The following is a 23,259-nucleotide window of genomic DNA, read 5'->3' as shown; positions in this document are numbered from 1 at the left end:
GAGGTTAGCAAAGTAGATGGAAGGGCCTTGCTGGATTATATGGTCTCTTGCTGTTCCAGAATATTATCAAAGCAGTGGAAGGCTTGTAAAGATGACAACTTCCTCTAGATAGATGCAATACTGTACTTACCACTTCTGCCAAGGCTGAAATTACTTTGCCCAGTGTTGTGAGAGACTTGTTGATATTCGCTCCTTCCTGGAAAGACAATCATTTGATGTGGTGATTCACACTACTCAAACAGGAACTCTAGTCCAGACTAAAAGGAGCTGGAGATCATGGCAAGTGTCATTGTGAAAGTAGATGTCTTAGATTTACAATAAAGTTAGTTTTACTGTGATCACACTGCCATGATTATCTGGGTCTTAACATTCCTTTATCACACAGGTACCTCCACTAATTTTATCATCTAAAGCTGACCAAAACATGGGATACCGGTCTAAAAAAAGCTACTTCATGAAGAAATAACCCTTACACCCAGCATATAAAAATCGCACATATTAGTGAAGGCAAAGGTAGATATTTTAAAATATCAGAATTAAAACAGAACCCACAAGCATTTTCATGCCATGTGTTATGTTTTTCTTTTAAGTATCCCAATATGAGAATTACATGCAATCACGCAACTGAACAAACAGTCTCTGAAAATAGGGGGCCTCTTTGGTTTTAGACAGCATACCGAAGAGGTCTCATTTTTGCACAATAGCTAATGTGTTCAAGAACAAAGGACTATTGTAACATACCCATTACATCAGCCATAGAAAGATTTAAAAAAAAAAAAATCAAATCGTTACTATTCCACAGCATCATTGATCAATGGGGCTGAAGCTCTGGATCTTTGATAGGACTGAATTTTTTATATTCTTATTTTAGTTATTTTCTCCTCCATTCATTACTTAATAAGCAAAAGAGTATCCTCAGACATCAGACTAATGCACCATTTTCTCCTTCCTCCCTCATACAGCAGTGGCCCAACGCAATCCCATTACCTTTAATCGAGTCCCTTTGGCACCAGTTGAGTCTGCTCTCTCACTCCCAGCTAGATCCACAAGGCTAATCTTGCTGACCTAAAGAGGGAACACAGCAGTAGTCAGAACTAGTTCTGGTGGAATTAGAACAAGAGAAAAATAAGTCTGATACCCCATGATTCATGAAGTATTCTACTGTCCAAAATCATGATAGCCTGCTACAGATTCTACAGCTGTACTGTTTTTATTGGCAATCAATTTCAGAGAAGCAAAGTTGTTTCTGCATTAGGATAAATACATTCTGTTTTAAAGTGCAGCTATACTCTGAAAAATAGCTAAAAGAAAGAATATTGTTTCATAAGTATGTAAGGACTTCCAGAGCAAACTGAGTCAAAAGATAATTTAATAGCTAGTGCTGCAAATAACCTAGGATCTAGAAAGAAAAAAAGGCATGCTATGTTTTATTCATATTTGTATATGAAAAATCAGTAATAAGGAACTGGGACAACAGCAGAATAGAATGCAGGCCACTATCCCATAACCCTGAAGAGCCAAAACAATTCAGGAGGGAAAAACTTGGGTTTTGTCAGCACAGGCAACAGATCTGACCTAAATACACACTGGGATCAGATATGTGAAAATGGTTCATTTTTTATATAGTCACTTTTGCATACAGAGCCTCTTTGCTCTTCCACTACGCAAACCAACAGCAAGGCCAAACAACTCCACTCATACAGAATGTACTTCCTTTTAACATGCAAATTCCACCTGTTTTGTTTTGCCTGAGTATCACTAAAGCAGGCCTATGCCTGAGAGGGGCTGCGGAGGATAGTTAACGAGACAGCAATTAGTTAGGCCCTGCCAAGCAGAAACACTGAAGCTTCTGTGTACAAGCAGGAGGAAATTTTATTTCCCAGCTCATTCCAGATCCATCTTTCTTCTTGCTGGGTCTACTTTCCTACCCCCTCCCCACCCCACCACCTCTATATCTTTGCCATGCCTGCTTCCCCCATCTCAGCCACTACTTCAAACACAGTTTAGGAACAGAGCCCAGAAAACAAAACAAAAAAAACCACAACAGTAATAAAAGTGCTCTGACAGGGTTGATATGGCATATAAGTAAATTCTCCCCCACTGAGAAGTACATCACGATGTGAGACAATTCCTACTTCCACCCCCAGTAAAATGAAGTAATTGAAAGCAGAATTAAGGTGATGGTCAGTTTTCCTCACTCCTCTACCTTCTCCGTGCAAAGGTCAGTTTCTGTGTCATGTCTCTTCTGAGTAAAGACAATCGTAAATACAGCGTGAGAGCGGCTACTTGTTTCATTCATGTTTGTAGCTGCCACGGTCCTAAAAAATAAAAAATTAGACATTCATTTTTTTAAATGATCAGTTGGCTCCATGCTGCAACTACAGTTATCTGAACAGTTTATACTGAGTACTGTCAATCTACACAATTACTTGTGCTTCCCTAATGCTACCACCACTTTGGGTGGCTAGAAGTAGATTTTATTTTAACTGATTTATCACTGTATTTCTGTATATAAAGAAAGCTAAAATTAAAAGGCATGTTACCAGAAGGAACTGCAACTAACATATTTTACCAAAAGCTACTGCAAACATAAGGCATCAATAAAATGACTTGCGAAACCATTTCATAATACAAATTAGTGTTTGCGTCTAAATTGCATTAATGCACCAAAGTGTATTTTCACACCAGGTTTAATTCCTTTAGCAATTTTTAATGCAAGTTCTAGCTCCACATATGACAAGAGCTGCACAAAGGGGATTTCAAAACTGGCACTGTATGTCATGGTCCCAGCTGTGGAGCAAGACCACCACCCCAACTGGTACTGAGTACACATCCACATCATAACCAACCTGGCTTTGTTCCCAGCATCCATGAGGTCTGCAATGTCTGTATAAGAGGTGACTGCTAACTTGGACAGGTCCTCCACATAGGGTCCGAGCAGAGGATGCTCTCGCACCCGCAAGTTCCCCTTGTTCTTCGGGTTCAATAAATCTCTGACTCTCTCACAATAAATCTCCATGTAACTGACCTGTGAATAGATTTGCATGGATAATTTACAGGTCTGGAAGGCCTCATTTTCTGTTGAGTGAAGCTCTGCAGCATTTTAGAGCACCACCATTAGGAAGGAGTCCTTCAGTTAAAAGGTGCATCCACAATTAAGATATGTGGCAGCTTGACACACTCAAGGGGAGAAGGTGAGAGCAATCCCACATTGGGTCTAAAATGTAAGCTTCACACTCTATCCATAGCAGTTTCTCTCCTCAACTTTTTCCTGGTTGGTCCAAACTAATATGTGCACTGCGGATCTTACTTTCCAGAAACTGTGCCACTTAATTCAAATCCACTACTTATGTAGATTCCATGATGAAATGAAGAGTTAGTAAAATACATCTTTGAGATACAGCAGAATATGGGGCTTAATGTTCAATCATGCCACTTTTGGCTCTCTAGTATTTAAAGCAGCACAAACTGCAGGCCAGATAAAAATCCCAAGCCTCCAATGCGCTAACAATGCCAACTATAGTTACATGTCAGACCTGCACACTAACTCCAGCACAATTACAAAGCTAAAATTCTCTTAAGAGCATAATTTTTAATTGGCATGTTTCTCAGGGCACCAAGCTTATCCCATGTTAAGAGATACTTAGTGACTTCAGCATCCAAAATATTAAATGACACAGTAAATTATTCACTTTCATTCTGTGGGAAGAATTCAGATGGAAGCAGCAGTTTTAGAAATACAAAAAGGAACCCCAAATATCTAAACCAGGACCAAAACCCAGAGACAAAGGAACTTAAAATATCAAGTGGATCAATGTTTATTTTAACATTTACATAATTTCTGCAACCCAGTTCTAGCCTTTCCCCCACCCAGTTTGTCCCATGTCCACTCTCAGAGCCTTTCATCACAATGAAGATCATTTTTCTGGCTTCCTTGTACAGCTCTCTCTGGACTCACCATCCACTCTTGCATCAATAGTAGAAACAGTTTGAAAGTATTTTGCTCTTTCCATTCACAAGTATTAAGCATGCTGTCCCAGTGACATTCCCACCCTCTGATTAAGCTCAAGTTCCAAAGTGACCCAATGCTTTAAAACCTACTAAACGGATCAACTTTCCTGACTGTAAATCAGTAGCCTTTTCACAGCTCTAGAATTCACTAAAAGCTAATAATTGGAGTCATCTGCTTACTTAAAAGAAATGGATACAAAAACAAGACTTAAGTTGGATTTGATTTCTTTGTTTCAGAGCTTGCAGCACATTCTGTTTTATGTTAACTGGTCCATTAAAATCAGTGCAAATATTTTTCCTTTTAGAGTTTTCACATTTTTCCCAATTGCATACTCTGACCCCAAATGAGAAAGATACGTTGAGAAAGTTACTAATTTCAGGAAGCTATATGAAAAGATGAGTCCTGAAGAAGAGCACTGTATGAGCTCAAAAGCTTGTCTTTCTTACCAAAACAAGTTGGTCTGAAAAGAAGAGGGCATTCTAAACATTGTGGATAAAGACAGTCATCTCAAAGTTCTAATACTTTCAACCAAATTCCTTGTGCAAACAGGTTCTAAATTTTTATGAGTAACATTCAGTTCAAGAGAGTCAGTCTGGGGTCTGCTCTGAAAAAAAAACTAACTAAAAATTGATTTGAGTTCCACAAATGTTGTCTAATTGTTAAATTTGTTTAGTTTACACATTTAAAAGATCATTTTACTAAATGCCCTGCAATCTCACGCTGGGAGCTGAGACTCAAGCTGCACTCTGATTTACCCCATCACCACCTGTATGAAAAGATTCTGCAGTCAGAACTTGGTTACAAAACTTATGTGTGACCCAGAAGAGAATCCAGCTGATTATCTCTTAATTGTGCTGACTTGGAGACTAACAGGAATAGACTTATTTGTCTGGAAAGTGAGCAATTATAGCTAAACACACGGAGCAGATCTGCCAACCAAAGTGCTATTTTTACAGTCCACATTTTAATCCTTTGCCAACTACGAACATACAGATCTTCCTGCACATTCACTTGGCTAGTAGCCTGGAAATTGCCTTTGTTCTAGGACTTAGCACAGAGGACTAGTTTGGTCAGTTGGGGCTCAGTCTTTACATTCTCTTCCTGTCAATTTTTTTTCCAGTACATATTCTGCATGAACTGTGTTCCCATTCCACTTATGGAAGAGAATGGCACCCCCCAGTAGCAGGCTAACAGAAGATTCCTGCGTAAGATTGCAACATCAGCTATTCTAAACTAGGCCTACGTTTAATAAGAACTAAAGTAATTACTAAAGGCAATTAAGAGAGTACACACTGAATAGGTTTCCCAACCAATAGTGGTAAAATGTTTGCAAGTTCATTTTAAGGCTTTTCAGGCCCAGAATCTACATTCATACAGACTAGTTTACCTTCGGTTAGAAAGGCTTTGTTCATACATTTGTGTCAGGCGAGAAAGGGGAGTCGAGTGTTCATGAACATATGAAGCAGAAAACAATACCAACGATGTAGCAGCTTCTTCAGATCAGCAGCCTCATACCCACTAACAGTAACATACCTCAGTCCACCAGTGTACTTACCTCCACAGAATAGGACATCTCCTCATTACTGTTGTCATTGATTTGCTCAAACAGTTCTTCACACAGCTAGAGAGAGAGTAAGCCTGAGTCAGACAGCAGTCATGAGTGAGCAATGACAAATAATTACTGTGACTCAATCTGTTCTCCTTCTACCCTTCCTATCTCCAAAAGTCACTTTAATTACATCAAACCAGCACCGCAGTGTCCTGGTAAAAATGCAGTTAAACCCCATCCCCAATCACTAGTATTCAATCCTTTTATTTCTCTCATCAACTATGCCTCAGTTTAACCAACATTAATCTGCAATACAAAAACAGAATTACTCAACATAAGCATTAGCAAGACAAGGTGGGTGAGGTAATATCTTCTATTAATCTATTGGACCAACTTCTGTTGGTGAAAAATGAACTTTTGAGCTTACACAGAGCTTTTCTTTGGGTCTGGGAAAGGTGCTCTGTGTCAGAACTAAATAAGGGTTCCATTATGGGGTGGTAGATGACAACTAGGGGTCATTCCCCCTCCCCCACTGAAGCAGGTTGTCTCCTACAACTGCAGAGGTATTAACTGCCCACTTCACCTTGAACGGGTGCTTCACCTTTTGCAACAGGTGTTAACTCTAACCGTTCCACTTTGTATTTAGCAGTGACACTGAGAACCTTTCCCAGACCCAAAGGAAAAGCTCTAGAATTCATCTTTTTCCATCAACAGAAGTTGGTCCAATAGTATAACCTCACCCACCTTGTCTCTCTAATATCCTGGGATCAACACAGCTACAGCTCCACAGTACAAAAATGACAGTAACAATTGAAATAAGAAAAACAGATTATAAATTCTAGAGAATGACACGATTAAAAATATTAAATCCTCTCCCATCTGGCCATAAAATATATATATATCTGGTTATTTTTAGGAGAATAATCCTCAGAGTCCATTGGTTTGACAAAGTTCCAGGAATCATATTTGAGGCAACTAGTAGACGCTTAAAATCAGCTAGTAACTTGTTCATATGAAGGCTGCTGAAGCTACCCAGACAGACTCTATAGGAGAGATTCTGCTTTGTTTGAGGCTTGTATTTTGCTTACTTAAAATTAAGATAACAAATGAAGCTACCAATAGTGGAGCAGCATATGTTATAGCTGGAAATGCATTAGAAGAATTGGGACTGCAGCGGGGGGAAGCATGGGTATGGAAAAGGATAGAGGGTAGAAGTAGGCCTCAGGGGCATCAGTACCTAAACAAGCCATTGCCTGTAAGATATGCAGCAGTGTGGACAGAGTGCCAGGGGATTTTAGGAGCACACACTCCGAACAGTTAAGTCAGTGCATGGTTTTAAGATATCACTATTTTAGACCTCCACATAGATGTGTCAGAGGTTGGCTGGTAGGGGATCTAGTGAACATGAGAAAGTAGAAGACCACAGACTACGTTTGTGCATGGAGGACAATTTTGCCCCTCCTGCGTATATTTGTGTGCAGGGAAGGCAGAGGAACCAGTGAGTATATTCCATACAGAAATAATGCTTTCCCTTGTACATAGTTAGTTGGTTTTTTTCTTCTGTGGGATAATCTCTCAACAAGATGCAACTGGAGGAAGGGAGGGAGGAGAGGCTAGTAAGAACCTAAAGTAGATAACAGGAGCAACATTCTGGTTAGCTAGTTTTTAACATGGCCTTTGATTTATATAACCTTAGGGAGCTAGAAAGATGAAAAAGCATCCCCAAATTTACAGTGGAAAAAGCAAATGAAGAAACATCAAGTTTCTGTGTAAAGGCTTTGGACCCATTTCAGGTGTTATGCTCAAAAAGATGTTAAATTCACAGACGAAAAACAAGGTGTTAGATGTATGAACAACATTCCTTATTAACTATGCTCTGCACACATCTATGAGTAAAGTTTTCCCAAACGTGGTTGACATTTACACCTAACTTATGTGCCACTGCTAGTGGCAACAGAACACTTGTTATGTATTTGACTGCAGAGGTTTGAGCCATTAGCTTTCCGTTCTCTATTTCATACCTGGGGCATAGAGCCAGTAACTCCTGCTGCTGATCCTATAGCAGAACGATGACAAACTATTCAGCACATTTATTTGAGGCTGAAACCCAATCTCCACTTTAACGGGAAAACTCCTTCCAAAACATGCACACAACATATCACCAATGCCAGGACAACATGAGAGCTGGGCTGAGTGTGGCAAAAGCACCATGCAGCCAATATCTTGAACTTTAGACATATCTGGTACAGTCTTAATGAAATATCCTCAGCCATGAATTTCCCAGGGCATTCTTTCAGGCTCTTTACGTTGTCATGGACTAAAACTTGTCTCAAAATAAATGCTTTTTTGGGGATAGGGTTAGTTTAGTGTGTTTATACAAATCAGTATATCTCAACTTTCCTACCTATTTTATTTCTCACTTAGTAATCTATATGCAAATATATACACACTGCTAAAGGAGAGTGAGACATTCATTTCCCAGGGTGGAAAGACAAGACGGATTCTCCAGACCTCTCTCTCTCTACTGAGAGTTCCATCAATGACACCACCTCTTGGATTCTTACTGAATAAGTATTCCTGTACTGTCCTGTCAACAATCAGAGCAAAAGCCAGGAAACTCCATGGAATCAGACATTTATCTTACCTTACTGAGTTATTTTCGGTTTTTTGTTTGTTTGGGGAAGAATTACAAAAGGGCAGATACTGCACTAAGTATTTTGTTCTTGGTTTTAAATTCTGTAGAACTGTTCTCTTTGGAATAATTTCTCTACTTCTCCTAAATCTGAGTCACTCGTTCTTACACTTCTTTTTAGTTGCCTGAGGTAGAGGTTAAACGTGACAGACGTTATATCTCCTCTGAACAATCTACACTCAAGATATACGCCGCATTTATTCTACAAAAACAGCTAAGTTTAAACAGTTGAGCAGTACACCTCTACCTCGATATAATGCTGTCCTCGGGAGCCAAAAAAAGTACCGCGTTATAGGTGAAACTGCGTTATATCGAACTTGCTTTGATCTGCTGGAGTGCGCAACCCCCCCCCCCCCCCCCCCGCGCCCTCCTTTACCGCGTTATATCCGAATTAGTGTTATAACGGGTCGCGTTATATAGGGGTACAGGTATATGTTTGCAACCAAGCTGTGCTGTATCATGTTGGTTTCTTGCAAGTATGGACAGAAAACATGATTTTATCATCATGTTAGACAGTAGTGGTAGCCTATGTCAAGACTGACTGCACCAGATCCAAGGTCTATGCTTTCCCTCCTGAAAAGTAAGATTTGGTTCTTTGTGAACCATTACTGCAAGGTAACAAATGATAGAGCAGCAAACATTTAAATATGTTTTGTGAAGTAAATACCCAGCCTGGGCTTTGTTACCTGTGGGATGATGCCTGCCTGGCTTTCCTCCTGTTTGCCCATCATGGTGTAGGATTTCCCAGCTCCAGTCTGCCCATAGGCGAAGATACACACATTGTAGCCCTCAAAGGCATGTAACAGCATCTCCTTCCCAATATCATTGTACACACGGTTCTGAGACGCAAAGCAGGGATCTTCAGGCTGCAAAGATTAAAAGAGAATAAATACTGCCTTCTACTCCCACCCCAGAGGTCTAAATTCAGAAAGGTATTAAGAGTTATTTCACACTTAAAGAAACCTTGTGGGTCAACCCACAGTGGAAGGTAATGTTGGTGCTTCTCTTACAGACAGGTTTTCCCAAGACAGTACCAGTTGAAGCAGAATGAAAACAACTATTTAGGCAATGTCACTCTGCTGGTGGGGAAATTATCTATTACCATTGCTGATACAGCTGAAGAAGTTCTGTGCAAAATCCCACAGATAGTATTTTTAGTGTGTAAGAAGGGAGAACAAGCACAGAGTTAAAAAGAGGATCAAAGTGAACAAAGAAGGGATGGGGCAGGAAATCTCAGATGAGTTACGGCTGGACAGGGACCTGGGGGGGGGGAAAAACATTTTTTTTTTTTTAAGTTAAAATTGTATTTGAGTTCCAGGTACCAGTCTCAACAAGCCATTAAAATGAATTAACCGGTTTTGCATCTGTCAGATTCCATTTTCTACATCCCAATCTTGATTTATAATTACAGTACAACTTCACAAATTTGTATTAATGACTACAAACCCACTGTGAATTGATACACTTTTCCAAGTTAGCAAGTAGGTGAACAAAGCAAGAGTCAGGACAATGTATCAAAACAATTTCATTTTGGCAACGACAGTTTAGTATTGATAACACTTAACTACCTGATGTATATTTTGTCTCTCTAGGCATTTGTATTGTGCTTATCTAAAATTCAGCATGATGTAAAACAATGACGCCCTACTAACACAAGAACTTACTACAGCCTCATCTACTACTCAAGCTTTGCAGAGAAGGGAGACCACTGTTTGTGTATGCACAAATTAGCAAATTTTTACAGTATTTTAAAAGGTCTCCAAATTTCTAAAATATAAGTGTGTGGCATTAATGTACTAGGGAGGGAAAATATCAAGAGCTCTGCTTGAGAGTCAAGTAGAAGCATGAACAATTTTGTTCCTGTTAAATCAATGTGAGAAGTTTGATTTTCATTTATTTTACTGAATGACAGAAAGCAAATATAGCCTCAAAATCCTTATGCTGAATATGGAAATCCTAGTCCAAGAAATAGTGGAAGAGATTAATTCCTAAGTTATTTGCCCTGCCAACTCCTCTATGGAAAACAACATTCAGGGGATTTTTAATAAATTGACTAAGATGGAAACCAAACATAGAAACACACTGTGGAAAAGTACAGCACTTGGACAGTATGATTAAATTCTCTGAAAACCATGATGCTGAACAAAGAGGAGATAATTACAAAACTAGCAGAGGGCAGTATGGTTACAGACCATCAAATCAAGATCCCAAAATAAAGGAGTTCTAGGTGTTCCTCCTCTCAGGCCTATTTTCTATGGAAAGTACTATGCCAAAAGTCCTGAATCCAAGGGTAAAAGATTTGACTTTGAAAAAGCCTACTACACTCCTACAACGGAAAGCCAACGGAAAGCCCTAGAGAGGAAGCACCATCAAAACTGTCTGATCAGAAGGTCAAGGTAGAGTTTTGCTTGCTGCATGTACTATAAAAAGTGCAATTTAAATGGGGTCAAACTGCTGTATTACCCAGATCTGAGTGCAACCTCAGAGGCTATTCTAAGACTTTTTGTGAACAAAACAGAATCCTCCATTTTGTAGCTGGTGAAGTTCTGTCACTTTCAATGAGAAATCATTGTATTTTGGGATCAGACATCAGCATCCAATTATTTGACTCTACCCAACACACTGCTCAAGGCAAGGTCTAGGACACAAAGATAACTGACAGAATTCACTGTGTATATTAACATCCCCTTTTGTTGACATGCTCCCCTTCTCCTTTGGCTAGCTGGAGAAGCCATTGTTGAATTATTTGGCAACAGTTTTCTTAATGCAATATATTATACATTACAAGTGAGACGGTTTTCTGCTGCATCGATTAGAAAAGATTACATTGATGGTGTAAAACCAGAATACCTTTTGTAGGAATTTTCTTTTAATGATTACTCAGATATTCTCTCGCCCCTCATAGCAGTGGACACTGACACCATTGGAAGAATGGTCATGCTATAATAGGAGTGCTGGTTGATTTTAATATTAGACTGCAACTTTAATAGCAAGTTCTTCTTGAAGATGTGCATGACCTAAAATGACAGCAAAAGCTGTGGCTACAAAAGCCATGTTTTCATCTATTAGGGTTTAGTCCGTATAGTGCTCATGGTGTTTTTGCATCTCTGCTTGATCTAGGTAATATAATTGTATGGTTTCTTCACAACTGCTTTATTCAATAAAGAGGTTTAATTAAAAGCTCTGTGCATATATAAAGTTTGAGCTTTGGTCAAGAACACATTATCTGAGGGTGTCAACCAGTGCAGAAATGTCAAATTCTCTTCCCATCAGCCAGACTAAATACTGATGTTTAGCTGATGAGAAAAAAATAAGATGATCTCTTTCTCCACCTTTCAAGAAAACAGGGGAGGGGACCTAATGCAGAACTGTAGAGCTCTGCTATAGAACAACCACTGGAAGTCAGCAAGACTTCAGATCTAGCTCTCTGGAGAGGTGGGGCAGAATGCTTAGAGGACAAAAGCATATTGCTTTTACAGTTATAGGAAATGTGGATCACTACTCTGCCTTTTCCTGGTAAGCCAGTGGAATCCAGCTCACTTTTTTCACTGTGCCGTGGGGGGTGGGGGGGGGGGGGGAAGAAGAGAGAGAGAGAGAGAGAGAGAGAGTTTTTTTTAAAGTCTTCACTTTTTCCAACAGAAATTAGAATGGAAAAATTACTTTTGTGGCTCAAATTCCACTCTGCAGCTGCTTGAGCACACATGTTTCTATGTCTTTCCTCTCCTTCCTCTTTCAAACACACACCCAGACTGTGTTCTCAGACCCCCAGACCTTACTCTTTCACATTCCCAGGATGGAAAAAAGCTAGAACATAGAGACAGAGCTCTGAACTTGTATCACTCAAAGTACAATAAAGTCATAGTAGGAGCAGCGGGTTGAAAAGTGGGGTGTCAGGAGACAATCCAGGCCAGTCTGACTGGTCAACAGTAGTTTTTGCTACAGTACATTCAGAAACTTACCGAGGTGTGAGACCAGTAGGAGTAGTCAAAGCTGAAGGACTTTGGTGCTTCCTTGGGGTTCTTTGGGTTGATAATACCTAGAAGAAATAAAATTCAGACTCAGCTATCCAAGGCATTTAGGGACATAAAATGAAAACCAGGAGAGTCAGATCACGAGCTGCAGCAAGAAATGTTATGACAATTGACCCTCAGACCCAGCCGATATGGCTGTCTTTGCCTAGCCAGAGAGTTCATAAATTACATTGAAGGACATAAGATCAGGATGGGTGTTCATACCACAAGCTCACAAAAAACAATATTTCTGTAGGGGCTCCATGAAGCAGGTCAGGGAAAGGCAGATACAGTCATAAGGGAATGCACCTATTAAACAAAGTTCATAATAAGCAGCGATGCAAGAGACTTAAGTAGGTCATTCTGCTTGTTCTGTCTTTGGACTAGTGAAGATTTCTGGAGTGGAGGGAGGGGTGCAAGGAGTAGTATTAAAGGAAGAGCCAAAACCCACAAAAGCTCGAGGCACTTCAATAAGGAAAAGCTCAAGAGCCCTGGGATTTCACAGCAGGACGACAAGCTTATTTTGAAATTCATGTTACAGTATAAGGATAAAAGCCCTTGGCCTATGGATTTTCTTTCAGAAGCTCAGGATTCTACAGGACATCGTGGGAGGCAAAGAAAGGAGGTGGAAGAGGATCTACAAACATTTCAGGGATTACACTGATATGACATTACAACATTCTTCTACAAATATAATATGTGCAGAGCCCACATGGAGATTTTAATAGGACTGACATTAAACTAAGCCAAACTATTTGTAAACCTTGCCTTCTGCAAACAACTATTCAATCCCATAGAAACCCAAATCAAACCTTCTTTTATTCCCAGATCACAGCAACAAGGCAACATTTCACCCTTTGAAACCATCAATATAATTTACTTTTTAAGGTGACCCCAATCCTGGTGTAAACTTTATGTCAGCAGACAATAAGAATATCACATCTATAATTTGTTACAGCCTTCTGGAGGACCTCTACAACAGATTTAAACCTCAAACAAACAGTCTTAATGAACAGAGCTATAGTCTCTTTACTACAATCTCACTAAGGTATTGAAAATAAGAACTTAAGACAGGGGTGGCCAAAAATGTATTGGCCCTCTGAGCCACATACCACAATCTTCAGGAGTTCCAGAGCTGAGACACCTGCTGGGGGCTGGAACTTGGGGCTTCAGCCCCACAAGAGGCACCTGATGGGATTTGGGGCTTCAGCCCCGCTCCTGCTGAAACCCCAAGCCCTGGCAGGTGTGTCCCATGGGACTGAAGACCCAACACCCCCTCCCCGCTGGGCAGAAGCCACTACCTCACCACCTGGCTGCAAGACAGAGGTCTCAAGCTCTTCTTTCCCCTTCACCCCTTTCCCCCCACCCCTCCATCTGGTAGGTGGAGAATGGGAGGCAGAGGGACTCTGCGAGCTGCACTTTAATGGTAAAAGAGCCACATGTGGCTTGCAAGCCATAGTCTGGCCTTCGCTGACGTAAAATATGCCAAAGGCTCAAACCATTAGTTCATCTAATATGGACTCTTGCAGTGATGTGCCAATATTTAAAAAATAGATTTTTAAATGTTTTGTTTCAGTCAGGGATACACATCTGTAGGCTTGGAAGGATCAGATTTTTATCGGTAAATTCTTATTTCACTGTACACTGTGTGATAGATCCAGGCCAGTTGGGTACAGCAGAATAGCAGAAGGCAGATAATCCAGTGGGCAGTATAACAGTTTTCTGTTCTCTGACTGACCAGAGCAGGGGCTGCTCCAGGCTAATGAGAACACCTGACTCCAATTAACCTGCAAAGAGTCAGGTGAGGCCATTAAGCTAATGTGACCACCTAACTAATTAAGGCCCACTGATACTATAAAAAGGGCTTACTCCAGCCAGGCAGAGGAGAGGAAGTGCAGCTGAAGGGCTGGTTAATGAAGACACCCTCAAGTTATTGATAAGGGAGCCCTAAGGTAAGGGTAAAGAAGGGAGAAGTAGGAGAGCTGTGGGGAAGTGGCCCAGGGAAATGTAGCAACTCTGGCAGTGAAAGGTTGGCTGCCAACAGCTGCTACCATTAAGGTCCCTGGGCCGGAACCTGGAGTAGAGGCCAGGCCCAGGTTCCCCCCAACCCACCACTACAGGAACACCTCCTGGGAGGGGAAGTCAGGCCCCTGTCAGGACAGGAGGCTAAACTGTTCTAAATCAAGCCCCTAGGGACAACTGTGGGAGTTCTCTCACCAACCTCCTTGCTGGCCTATGATGAAAAGGGCTCAGTAAACTGTAACTCTGGCCCTAGAAAGAGAAGGGCTACGTGGAGGGTCACAGTGAGCCACTGAGGCTAGCATATACCGCCTAGAAGTGCAGGACCCACAGAGGCAAGGTCAGAGCTCTGCCACAACAGACAAAAAAAAATATTCCCATGATAATAGAAACTTACAGATGTCCAAAGAAAAATGCTGCTTGAGAACTTGTTTGATTTAAAGATATTTCCTTTGTATATTTGACATGGGTTAATTTGTGTGTTTAATGCTTTAATTTTTTGAATCTCAACATCTACTGCGATTAAATTGTCTGAGCTTCCCCCCATAATATTCTGCAATTATGAAAATGTAAATACATAAAAACCTAAAATATGCTTTTAAATAGATCTGTGAAATTATGAAAAATTAAAATCAAATTCTACCATGCCTACACATAGTATTCCTCTCCCCTCCAGGCACACACCAAAATGCTCAATTCCATACTCTTTCCCTTTCCCCAAATCCATCCACCCACCCACACTTCCCCACAGATCCCTCTCTCAATCCACCAGATTGATCACTCCTCAGAAATTCAGTTCTCCAAGGGGGCTCCTCTACCTGGCAGCTTTTTGCAGCAATAGCTAGATGTCATATGGACTCTGATTGGGGGGGGAAGAGGGTGGTGGATTGCGGAATGAGTCCTAAATGAGTTGTAGGCTGCAATGCTCTTTGGTTCTTAAGCTGAGAAAGGCCTTCCCTAGTTGGTGTGGGACCAAGTCTTCCCTGGTTAGTTTGAGGGACAGGTAGAACAAGATTCCAGTGTTCAAACTACAAGCTGAGGTTGGGCAAGCAAGTACTGATGGGAAGAACTGAGCAACAGGATTGCCACTCAGTGAAACAGCAATTTAGCCTTGCCTCTCCCCTTAGGCCTTGGCTACACTTGGGAATTCACAGCGCTGCCGCGGCAGCGCTGTGAAGCACAAGTGTAGTCGCGCCGCCAGTGCTGCAAGAGAGCTCTCGCAGCGCTGTATGTACTCCACCTCTCCGAGGGGAGTAGCTTGCAGCGCTGTGAGCGAGCATGCAGCGCTGCAGGCGCGATTACACTGGCGCTTTACAGCGCTGCACTCGCTGTGCTCTGGGGGGGGTGCGTTTTCACACCCCTGAGCGCAGCAAGTTGCAGCGCTGTACAGCCAAGGCCTAAGTGTCCTGCTGGAAAGACTGGCAAGAGGAGAAAGGGGATGTGGAATATCCCATGTGCACTCCAAGTAGCCCTGGTGGAGAATGCAGGAGGGAAGGATCCCTTTCCAGCAGAGATAACATAGCAGCAGCTTGGCCAGAGGACCAATTATGACTCAGCCTTAGGCAACCATGCAGGTGGGTAAGAGTCCTCTGTGCATGCTTTTCTGCATGAGGATTCCAGGCATTGGGGGGGGGGGGAGAAGAGTAGGTTTTATGGGGCTGCTAATTTATCCCTGTGAGCAAATAAGATGGGATGGGAGAGTGCTGACCATGGCTCTGCTCTCCCCACAATGTACCAGCCAGAGGAGCAGACTGGACATTGAGGGGGACATGCAGCAACTGGCAATGGGTCAATACAGCATACTCTCTCCACCTTGTATAACATGGAAATACTTGACTCAGAGGGATGTATCTATGTCACAATTGGTTTTGGAGCTGTTCTGGGGCTGGCACATCTGCATGCTGCCCTACTCTCAGGGCTACAAGTAGTCTGAATCCAGGCCCAAGTAAGCAGCTGCTAAATCAACCTCAAAGTCCGAGGGGCTGAAGTTTACACAAATCTTTGATTTTAGGGAAGGTCTGGATTTTGTCTTTCAAATGGGACGATCTTTAATTACAGCCTCCTGCAACAGCAGTAGAGCCCACTTGCTTCCTCCTTTCAACCATAGTGACTGGCTTACTTTGATTTCACATTGGTTGGTAGCAAGTTACATGCTTTCAAGGCTATCTCCACAAGGCAAAGGGCTAGACATGTATTTTTTAAAATAAAAGATTCTTCTCTCTGGGTACCAAAAGTCAGCTTTGATAGTGTGGTTTACATGTCCCCTCTCTACCTCAGTGGCATCCTGCCTCTGGCAGTGACCCATAACCAGTATGAAAGAGCACAAAACCCCCAAGGACTTAACCAGTTGTGCAGGGCTATACGGGGTGGAGATGGGAGTTCTTCCTGCTCCTACAGACAGTTTATACCCTGAAGCCAAACTCTGATCTTCCTTACTAAAGACCATTTGTTTCTCAAATATTTAGCCTAGGTACTCTATACTTCTGGGAAAACTTAACCCTTTTTCCTATAAGTATGTCCTAGTCTACAACACCCTCATCTCTTATCTCAGTCATTACAAACTAAATTCCAAGGGGAACTGAGCCCTTTGAAAACATATAACTTCAGAATTCCCTTCCAAGATTTAACAGCTATACCAGATCCTGCATCCCTAAGCAAGGCCACTATCCAAGGGTATGGGATGGGAAGGGGATCTCTGCCCCAGACTGCTGTTTTGGCCACAAATAGCAACAGTTGCTATTGTACTTCTACTGGCCAATTCCACTTTGCTTAGATTTGCCCTGTGCTGACATTCCTGCTGTGAGCCAAGGATTAATGCGCCTTACACCAGTATGCTCTCACGTGGCAAAGACACATGTTGCTTTGGATAGCAACATGGGCATTATAACATTAGTAACAAAAAACAAACTGGTAACCTAAGCAATCAAATGTGGCTTCAGTTTCCCTTTAGTTGTCTCAGTCAAGCCGTAATAATTCTACAGCACACACATGTCCGCCATCTCTAGAAATCAGAAAAACCCCAAACCAATCCCTTTGGTTCAGTTTTCCAGGGTTCTAGTCCCATGATGCTGTGCTTGCTCTTATTCCCTTCCCACATCCCACTCATTCATAATCACCATCCACACCACTGAAAAGTGATGAGAGGCTGTACTTCCTTGCAAGGAACAGGAAATTGTCTGCTCACGAGAAGGGATTAGTAAAACTAGTTACCAAATGAGTTCGAAGTAACATCTTTATGAGTGAGGAAGTTCTCTGACTGATTTCAAAGCCAAAGTTTATAAGTGAAAGTAATTTTCACCATTAAGTGCAGAAATTGATGGAATCCATTCCCATCTCCCTTAAGTACACCTTAGCTTGATAACAACTCCAAGCAGATAGAGAGGCAGATGCAATAACGCTAACTGTCCTGACAATTATATTCCACTATGTCACTTAATAATCCCAATACCATGCCACTGCCATTCCAAACTCTACAGGTACCACAAATGCAAGAGGAGTAAAGACTGAGGGAAAGAAGCTGCTATCTTCTCTTCCACATCCTGCACTCCTACACAGTCCATATAGCTCCTCCTGACGTGTGAAGCCTGGAATAGACTAGCAGTAAGCAACAGAAACGTGGCCATATCTTCACTGACAAAGGTGTGTTTGTTTTTACTGCAGGATAACTAATGTTAGCTATCCTGCTGTAAAATGTAATGAAGACAAAGCACTGTAGTTTTCCCAGCAGGTCAACTAGGCAAGGTAACCTGCCTCTGGAAATTTCCATCACTTCTTCAGATGCAAGTAAGGTTCTTACCCACGAAAGCTTATGCTCCCAATACTTCTGTTAGTCTAAAAGGTGCCACAGGACCCTCTGTTGCTTTTTACAGATTCAGACTAACACGGCTACCCCTCTGATACTTGACACCCAGGGAATGATAACCTTTCACAAGTAAATCACAGTTCAAATTTGCCCCAGATTAGCATTTGATAATGATCATGCTAGTTAGTGTTGATTAACAGTCTCAGAAGTCAAAGAAGCAACTACCCTTTTGTCCCAGAGGCTTTCCTTCCATGGAAAATTTGAGGTACACAAAAACCATTGTTGCCCACATTGTGTCTTGAAGACAAAGGAAATTATCCAGAATTGTCACCTTTCAAAAAAAATAAAAAATAAAAAAAAAATCTAGTTTCTCCTAGTCACATATCTGAGATATATAGGTGATTTAGCAGTATACAGACAGACAATGGTGAAATTAGCTTCTCAACATACCCAAGAAACAATATTAAAAAAGTCCTATAATCCACGTCAATAGGTTTAGCGTTTCCCAGCTTGTTCTAGCACTTGGAACAGAGCTCCTTAAAACGTAGGCAGATGAAAATACCAATTTCCACAGCAGATGCAAGTCATAAAATAATCATTCTAGTATTCCTCAAAGCTAATTTCTGCCATATTAGCTGCTGGGAAAAAGCCATCTAAAATTTATCACAAGGCATCTCACTTAATGCATCTCTTTAAAAAAAGATATTTAATGGCAACCAACTGCTGAGTCACAAAGACAAGAGGGCCGGTGCTAGCGTCCCTCTTAATGAAGATGCTTCAAAACTCCCATATTTAAAAAGATATGGATATTGAGGTTAGGACTGTTGCTGCAATGGCACTAGAAACAACATGACAACATCCCTGTCCTAAAGTGCTTGTAAGTAACCATCTCAAGCCTCATACTAATAGGTACTGCACTCCTGCCACCCACCTTTTAGGGCTCTCACTGTTGAGAGTTTGACTGGCAGTTTGGGTGGGCACTTTGCTGTAGGACACAGAACACAATTATATCTACACCTTGACATCAGCCAGTGCCCCCTTCCTCCCCACTTTTAAATAACAAGATTTACTTTCAACAGGTTTGTTTAAAAACACTATAATCACCATCAACTGTACTACATTTCACACACTACAAATATTTCATGGAATAATGAATAACGATACCAAATAGGCTGTCCCATTTACGGACCTGTCTACATTATAAAAATCTACCATTTGGGGAGACTGTTCTAGGGATTTAGCACAATTTGGAAACAAGGACTGAACTGCATGGAATTTATGGCTGCATTTTAGTAGTTAAGCACCCTCAAATCAGAACTGTGTCTAGGCAACACTGATTGTTCAGTAGCCAGAATGGAGGGGTGTGTGTGAGGGGAGAGTACTAGGGCAAGACTGAGCTGTCCTTGCCATTCTGTTCCATACAAAGAGGAGAACATTGCTTTTGCTAGTGAAACGGATAGCTAGTTCTCCTTTCAGAGGGTTAAATACTTAACCCCAAAGGGAATGTTTACTCTGGATTCTGTAGGAGACATTAAATCTATCCACCTGCCCACCCCTGCCATTCACCCATACAAGATATTTTGCTGTGAGAAAAGCAGCACCACACACCACTACTGATCATTTAAAAGCAACAGGAGTATTGCTTGATTTATTCAAGACAATGCAAATAGGCCTATTTGCTGCAACCTGACTCATCTCCAAGCCTACTAAGGACCTTGATAACTAAAGATTTTCACCTCAGTGTTTCTATGGCAACAGGCTAGGGCATTTCGCTAAAGAAACCAAATCAAAAGGTGAAGGATTTGAAGCAGAAATTGACGTACTGCCCTCAATACTGCATCCTGAGGTGCTGAATACATTAGGGCTCCATGTGGATCCTTTAGACCCAGGATGGCACAGCAAGAAATTTTGGTTGAAACAATGTCCAACAACATTAAAATGAATACAGACCACCTACAGAGAAGTTCAGTAGAGATTAAGTCTATTAATGATGGAAAATGAAAGCTGAGAGTTTACTCTTCTGTGAATTGAAAAGTGTTTTGACTCAATTCTCTGTTCATTAGAGGTGCCATTATTTATAGTTCAGGAAATTGAAGGCCTCCATCCAGAGAATAAGTATGGTACCTGCAGATACAGTGCAAGCTTCTGACATAGTGCAAGTTTGAAACAAAACAGATGGGACTTCAGTTACTGCCTCTGAGGATAAGAGTGGAATTCAGTCACTATGGGCTAGTCAATCCTCAGTCTCTCTACTAAGGCTGGAAACAAGAGGGCCCCAATTGTAAAAGCAATTTTGTGAGATGCAAACATCAGATCATTAGAACTGAACTGACACCAACTTCACGTAAGACACTGAGAAGTCATTAGATGACAACTTTCAGTCATGACTGATGCAGGTAAGAGATGTTCTGAGGTCAGACACCTGACAAGAGACAGCAAGGCAGCTAAGAATTAGGAATATTGAGGTTTTTAAAAAGTGCCATGTAGAACTACTTAGGCGTCATACAGCACACACCAACTGATTCCTTTATGGGATAGGTAGATGGATGGAATCTGGCCATTTATGAAGGATGCTGGCTGGGACTTCTGGAGAAAATAAGTAATACACCTCTACCCCGATATAATGCTGTCCTCGGGAGCCAAAAAATCTTACCGCATTATAGGTGAAACCGCGTTATATCGAACTTTCTTTGATCCTCCGGAGTGCGCAGCCCCCCGCCCCCCGGGAGCACTGCTTTACCGCGTTATATTCAAATTGGTGTTATATCAGGTCGCGTTATATCGGGGTAGAGGTGTATTTCTTTGAACAGAAATCTCAAACTAGAATCTGACAGTGCAGACAACTGCACAACAGTAAGAACCAACCTAAAACAATCGATGATCATGCAATAATCAGACACTGTTGGCAACACTTTCCACTGTTATTCACAAAAATGTCAAGCTGTACTGTCATTGGAAAAATGACAAAAACATGCTAGAATTAAAAAACTGGAGCATCAATTTCAATAGCCCCCCCAAAACCCACTCACATTAAACGCCCTTTTTTTTTTTTTTTAAATGCAATCTATGTTAGGTCAGGATGAGACATATTAGTGAGTCATGAAATAGGTCATGATCTATACAACTGTCCCATTTCCTACCGATTACTGCTCCAGTGCTGCTTCACTGCATCATACACAGGTTAATGGCTTAATAACAAAGACCTAGGAAATGAGAAAGGCAATAAGGTAGACAATCACAGCGGGGCCCACATTACTGGCCTTTTTATTTTACAGAATAAACTTGTTTATCTGCTATTTCAGAAGCCCATTGTGGCAATTAACTATTCTGTTTGCAATCTGACAAAGGTTTGTGTGTTGCAGCTATATTTAGTTTTCATGAGTGTGGCACTGCAGTAACTTTTAACATCGAGTTAACCTAAACAGCCAGTTTGAGAAACCCAATCCCTTTTCCAGGACCCTTCCTGAAGCTAGAGTCAATTTCTTATCATGTCATGCAGAATCTTTCTGCTACCTTCAGTGTAATTTTCACCTGCTCTAGCTCCTAGATTTTACTTAGGGGTAACTAAAGGGATACTTAAAAACCACAATCTCTCTTATAAAGCCAATATTATGATTTTAAAGGGACACTAATACTTCTCCTCTAATGGAGACATACTCTAGAAGTATAGAGTAGGGAAAAAGTAGTTTTAACTTCCTAAAAGATAGTTACAGATACTTCTGTGATCACTGAAGAAACTCAAACTAAAGATTTATGGGGATACTGTCATGTTAGAAATCATTTAACAAATGCCCTTACTTGTGTATTGAGACCACACAGTACAGTCCACCTCTTTTCTGGGGAATTAAAAGGGGGAGAGTGAGGCATGGGAAGGGTGGGATATTAAAGTTTATGCTCTGTCCAACTTGATGAATTGCATTGGGGTCCATTTTGGTTCTTTTTAATGGATTATGTATTTTAATTTTACAAATTCCAATATTCGATAAATACTTTTGTTAAAAGACAAGCTACACATTTTCAGTTTTTCAGCTTGGAGAACATTTTAATTCCTTATGAAACTGAAACAATGTTATACAGTTTGGATTGCAAAACACTGGAGGGCAGGGGTGTGGAACCTCCCATTACACTTGGAGGTGTCTCACCCCACCCCGGGCAGATTCAGATTCTATAGAAAGTAAACTTTCATTTAAAAAGTTTCTATCCCTTATGGTTGTGAAGAAGAGCCATAAAGTGTCATCTTAGTCTGAAACAGCTCCGGGAAGTGTTACCTGCACACACTATTTTTCTGCATGCTTTGAAACCTATAGAACAAGATTTTTAAATAATTGGGAGCACATAATTGTATGCCTGCTTTGTGTACTCCCTACTGCATCCATGTACACAAATTAATTACATATACCAATAACCAAAGGGGAAGACAAACAGTCCTAAAATATTATTCCTCCTAATAAGTGATAATCAACGCAACATTAATTTTAATAGGAAGTTTAGTTATAACAAAGGCCATACGCTACCCTTGACCTTTGTTCAAACCCTCCCATTCTCAGAGAATGATCCACTGTGAAGTGATGGAAGTATTCAGCCCTCCTCTTGTAATGAATTCACAAGCCATAATTAAAAGCATAACTGGTCCCCAGTCATAGAATGTGTTTGTTACACCTTCTATAAAGAAGTGTCAAAAGCTGAACTAAATACTATACACTGAAATTAAAATATGGGAACATTATGTTTTGTATTTTTTTCTGGCAGAAGGGAGGTTATTAAATATTTAAGACTCCCAATGTGTGGTTCAAAAGCCAAATGCAGTCAGAGTCCTAAAATGCAGCTCATAGCCACGGTCCCTGTAATAGTCTGACTTTCAAAAAAATCAGGAGTCGGCACCCTGGCTTTAGAAGCTTAGTTTCACATTCTTAGGGTCCATTCTAAAAAGAAAACTATGATTATGCAACTGGAGAGCTACTGGGGTAAGAACAAGCTAGAAAATGACCTATAGACCATTAGCCATGAACACAGGATGATAGTTATATAACCTTTGTTCCCACAATCACCTACAAAACAAGAGCAATACCAGCCTTGCTCCCCAGTCCAGCTGATGACTGACACAGCCAGCTAATGCAATACAACTGACAAAAGGTTTTTCTCCTCACCGTTTCTTTGCTTTGCAATGCAGCTGAA

At 41.0% G+C, this 23,259-nt stretch overlaps 1 protein-coding gene across 7 annotated transcripts in view; it reads right to left on the bottom strand.

Annotated features, from left to right (window-relative positions):
* The window catches only part of KIF1B (kinesin family member 1B), a 130,254-nt gene that overhangs the window by 90,059 nt on the left and 16,936 nt on the right, over positions 1-23,259 (bottom strand). For all 7 annotated transcript variants that reach the window (XM_029913548.1, XM_029913550.1, XM_029913547.1 and 4 more), the window contains exons 2-8: positions 12,213-12,289; positions 8,940-9,119; positions 5,568-5,633; positions 2,850-3,028; positions 2,207-2,318; positions 988-1,065; positions 131-196 (exon numbers count right to left, since the gene is read on the bottom strand). In XM_029913548.1, the coding sequence (XP_029769408.1) occupies positions 131-196; positions 988-1,065; positions 2,207-2,318; positions 2,850-3,028; positions 5,568-5,633; positions 8,940-9,119; positions 12,213-12,289 (758 nt within the window). The remainder of the gene's footprint in view (positions 1-130; positions 197-987; positions 1,066-2,206; positions 2,319-2,849; positions 3,029-5,567; positions 5,634-8,939; positions 9,120-12,212; positions 12,290-23,259) is intronic.

Source organism: Terrapene carolina, unplaced genomic scaffold (assembly GCF_002925995.2).
Source record: "Terrapene carolina triunguis isolate 2854851 unplaced genomic scaffold, T_m_triunguis-2.0 Scaffold714, whole genome shotgun sequence".
NCBI lineage: Eukaryota > Metazoa > Chordata > Testudines > Emydidae > Terrapene > Terrapene triunguis.
Note: the sequence above shows the minus strand (reverse complement) of the source record. Positions and strands in the feature narration are given on the sequence as shown.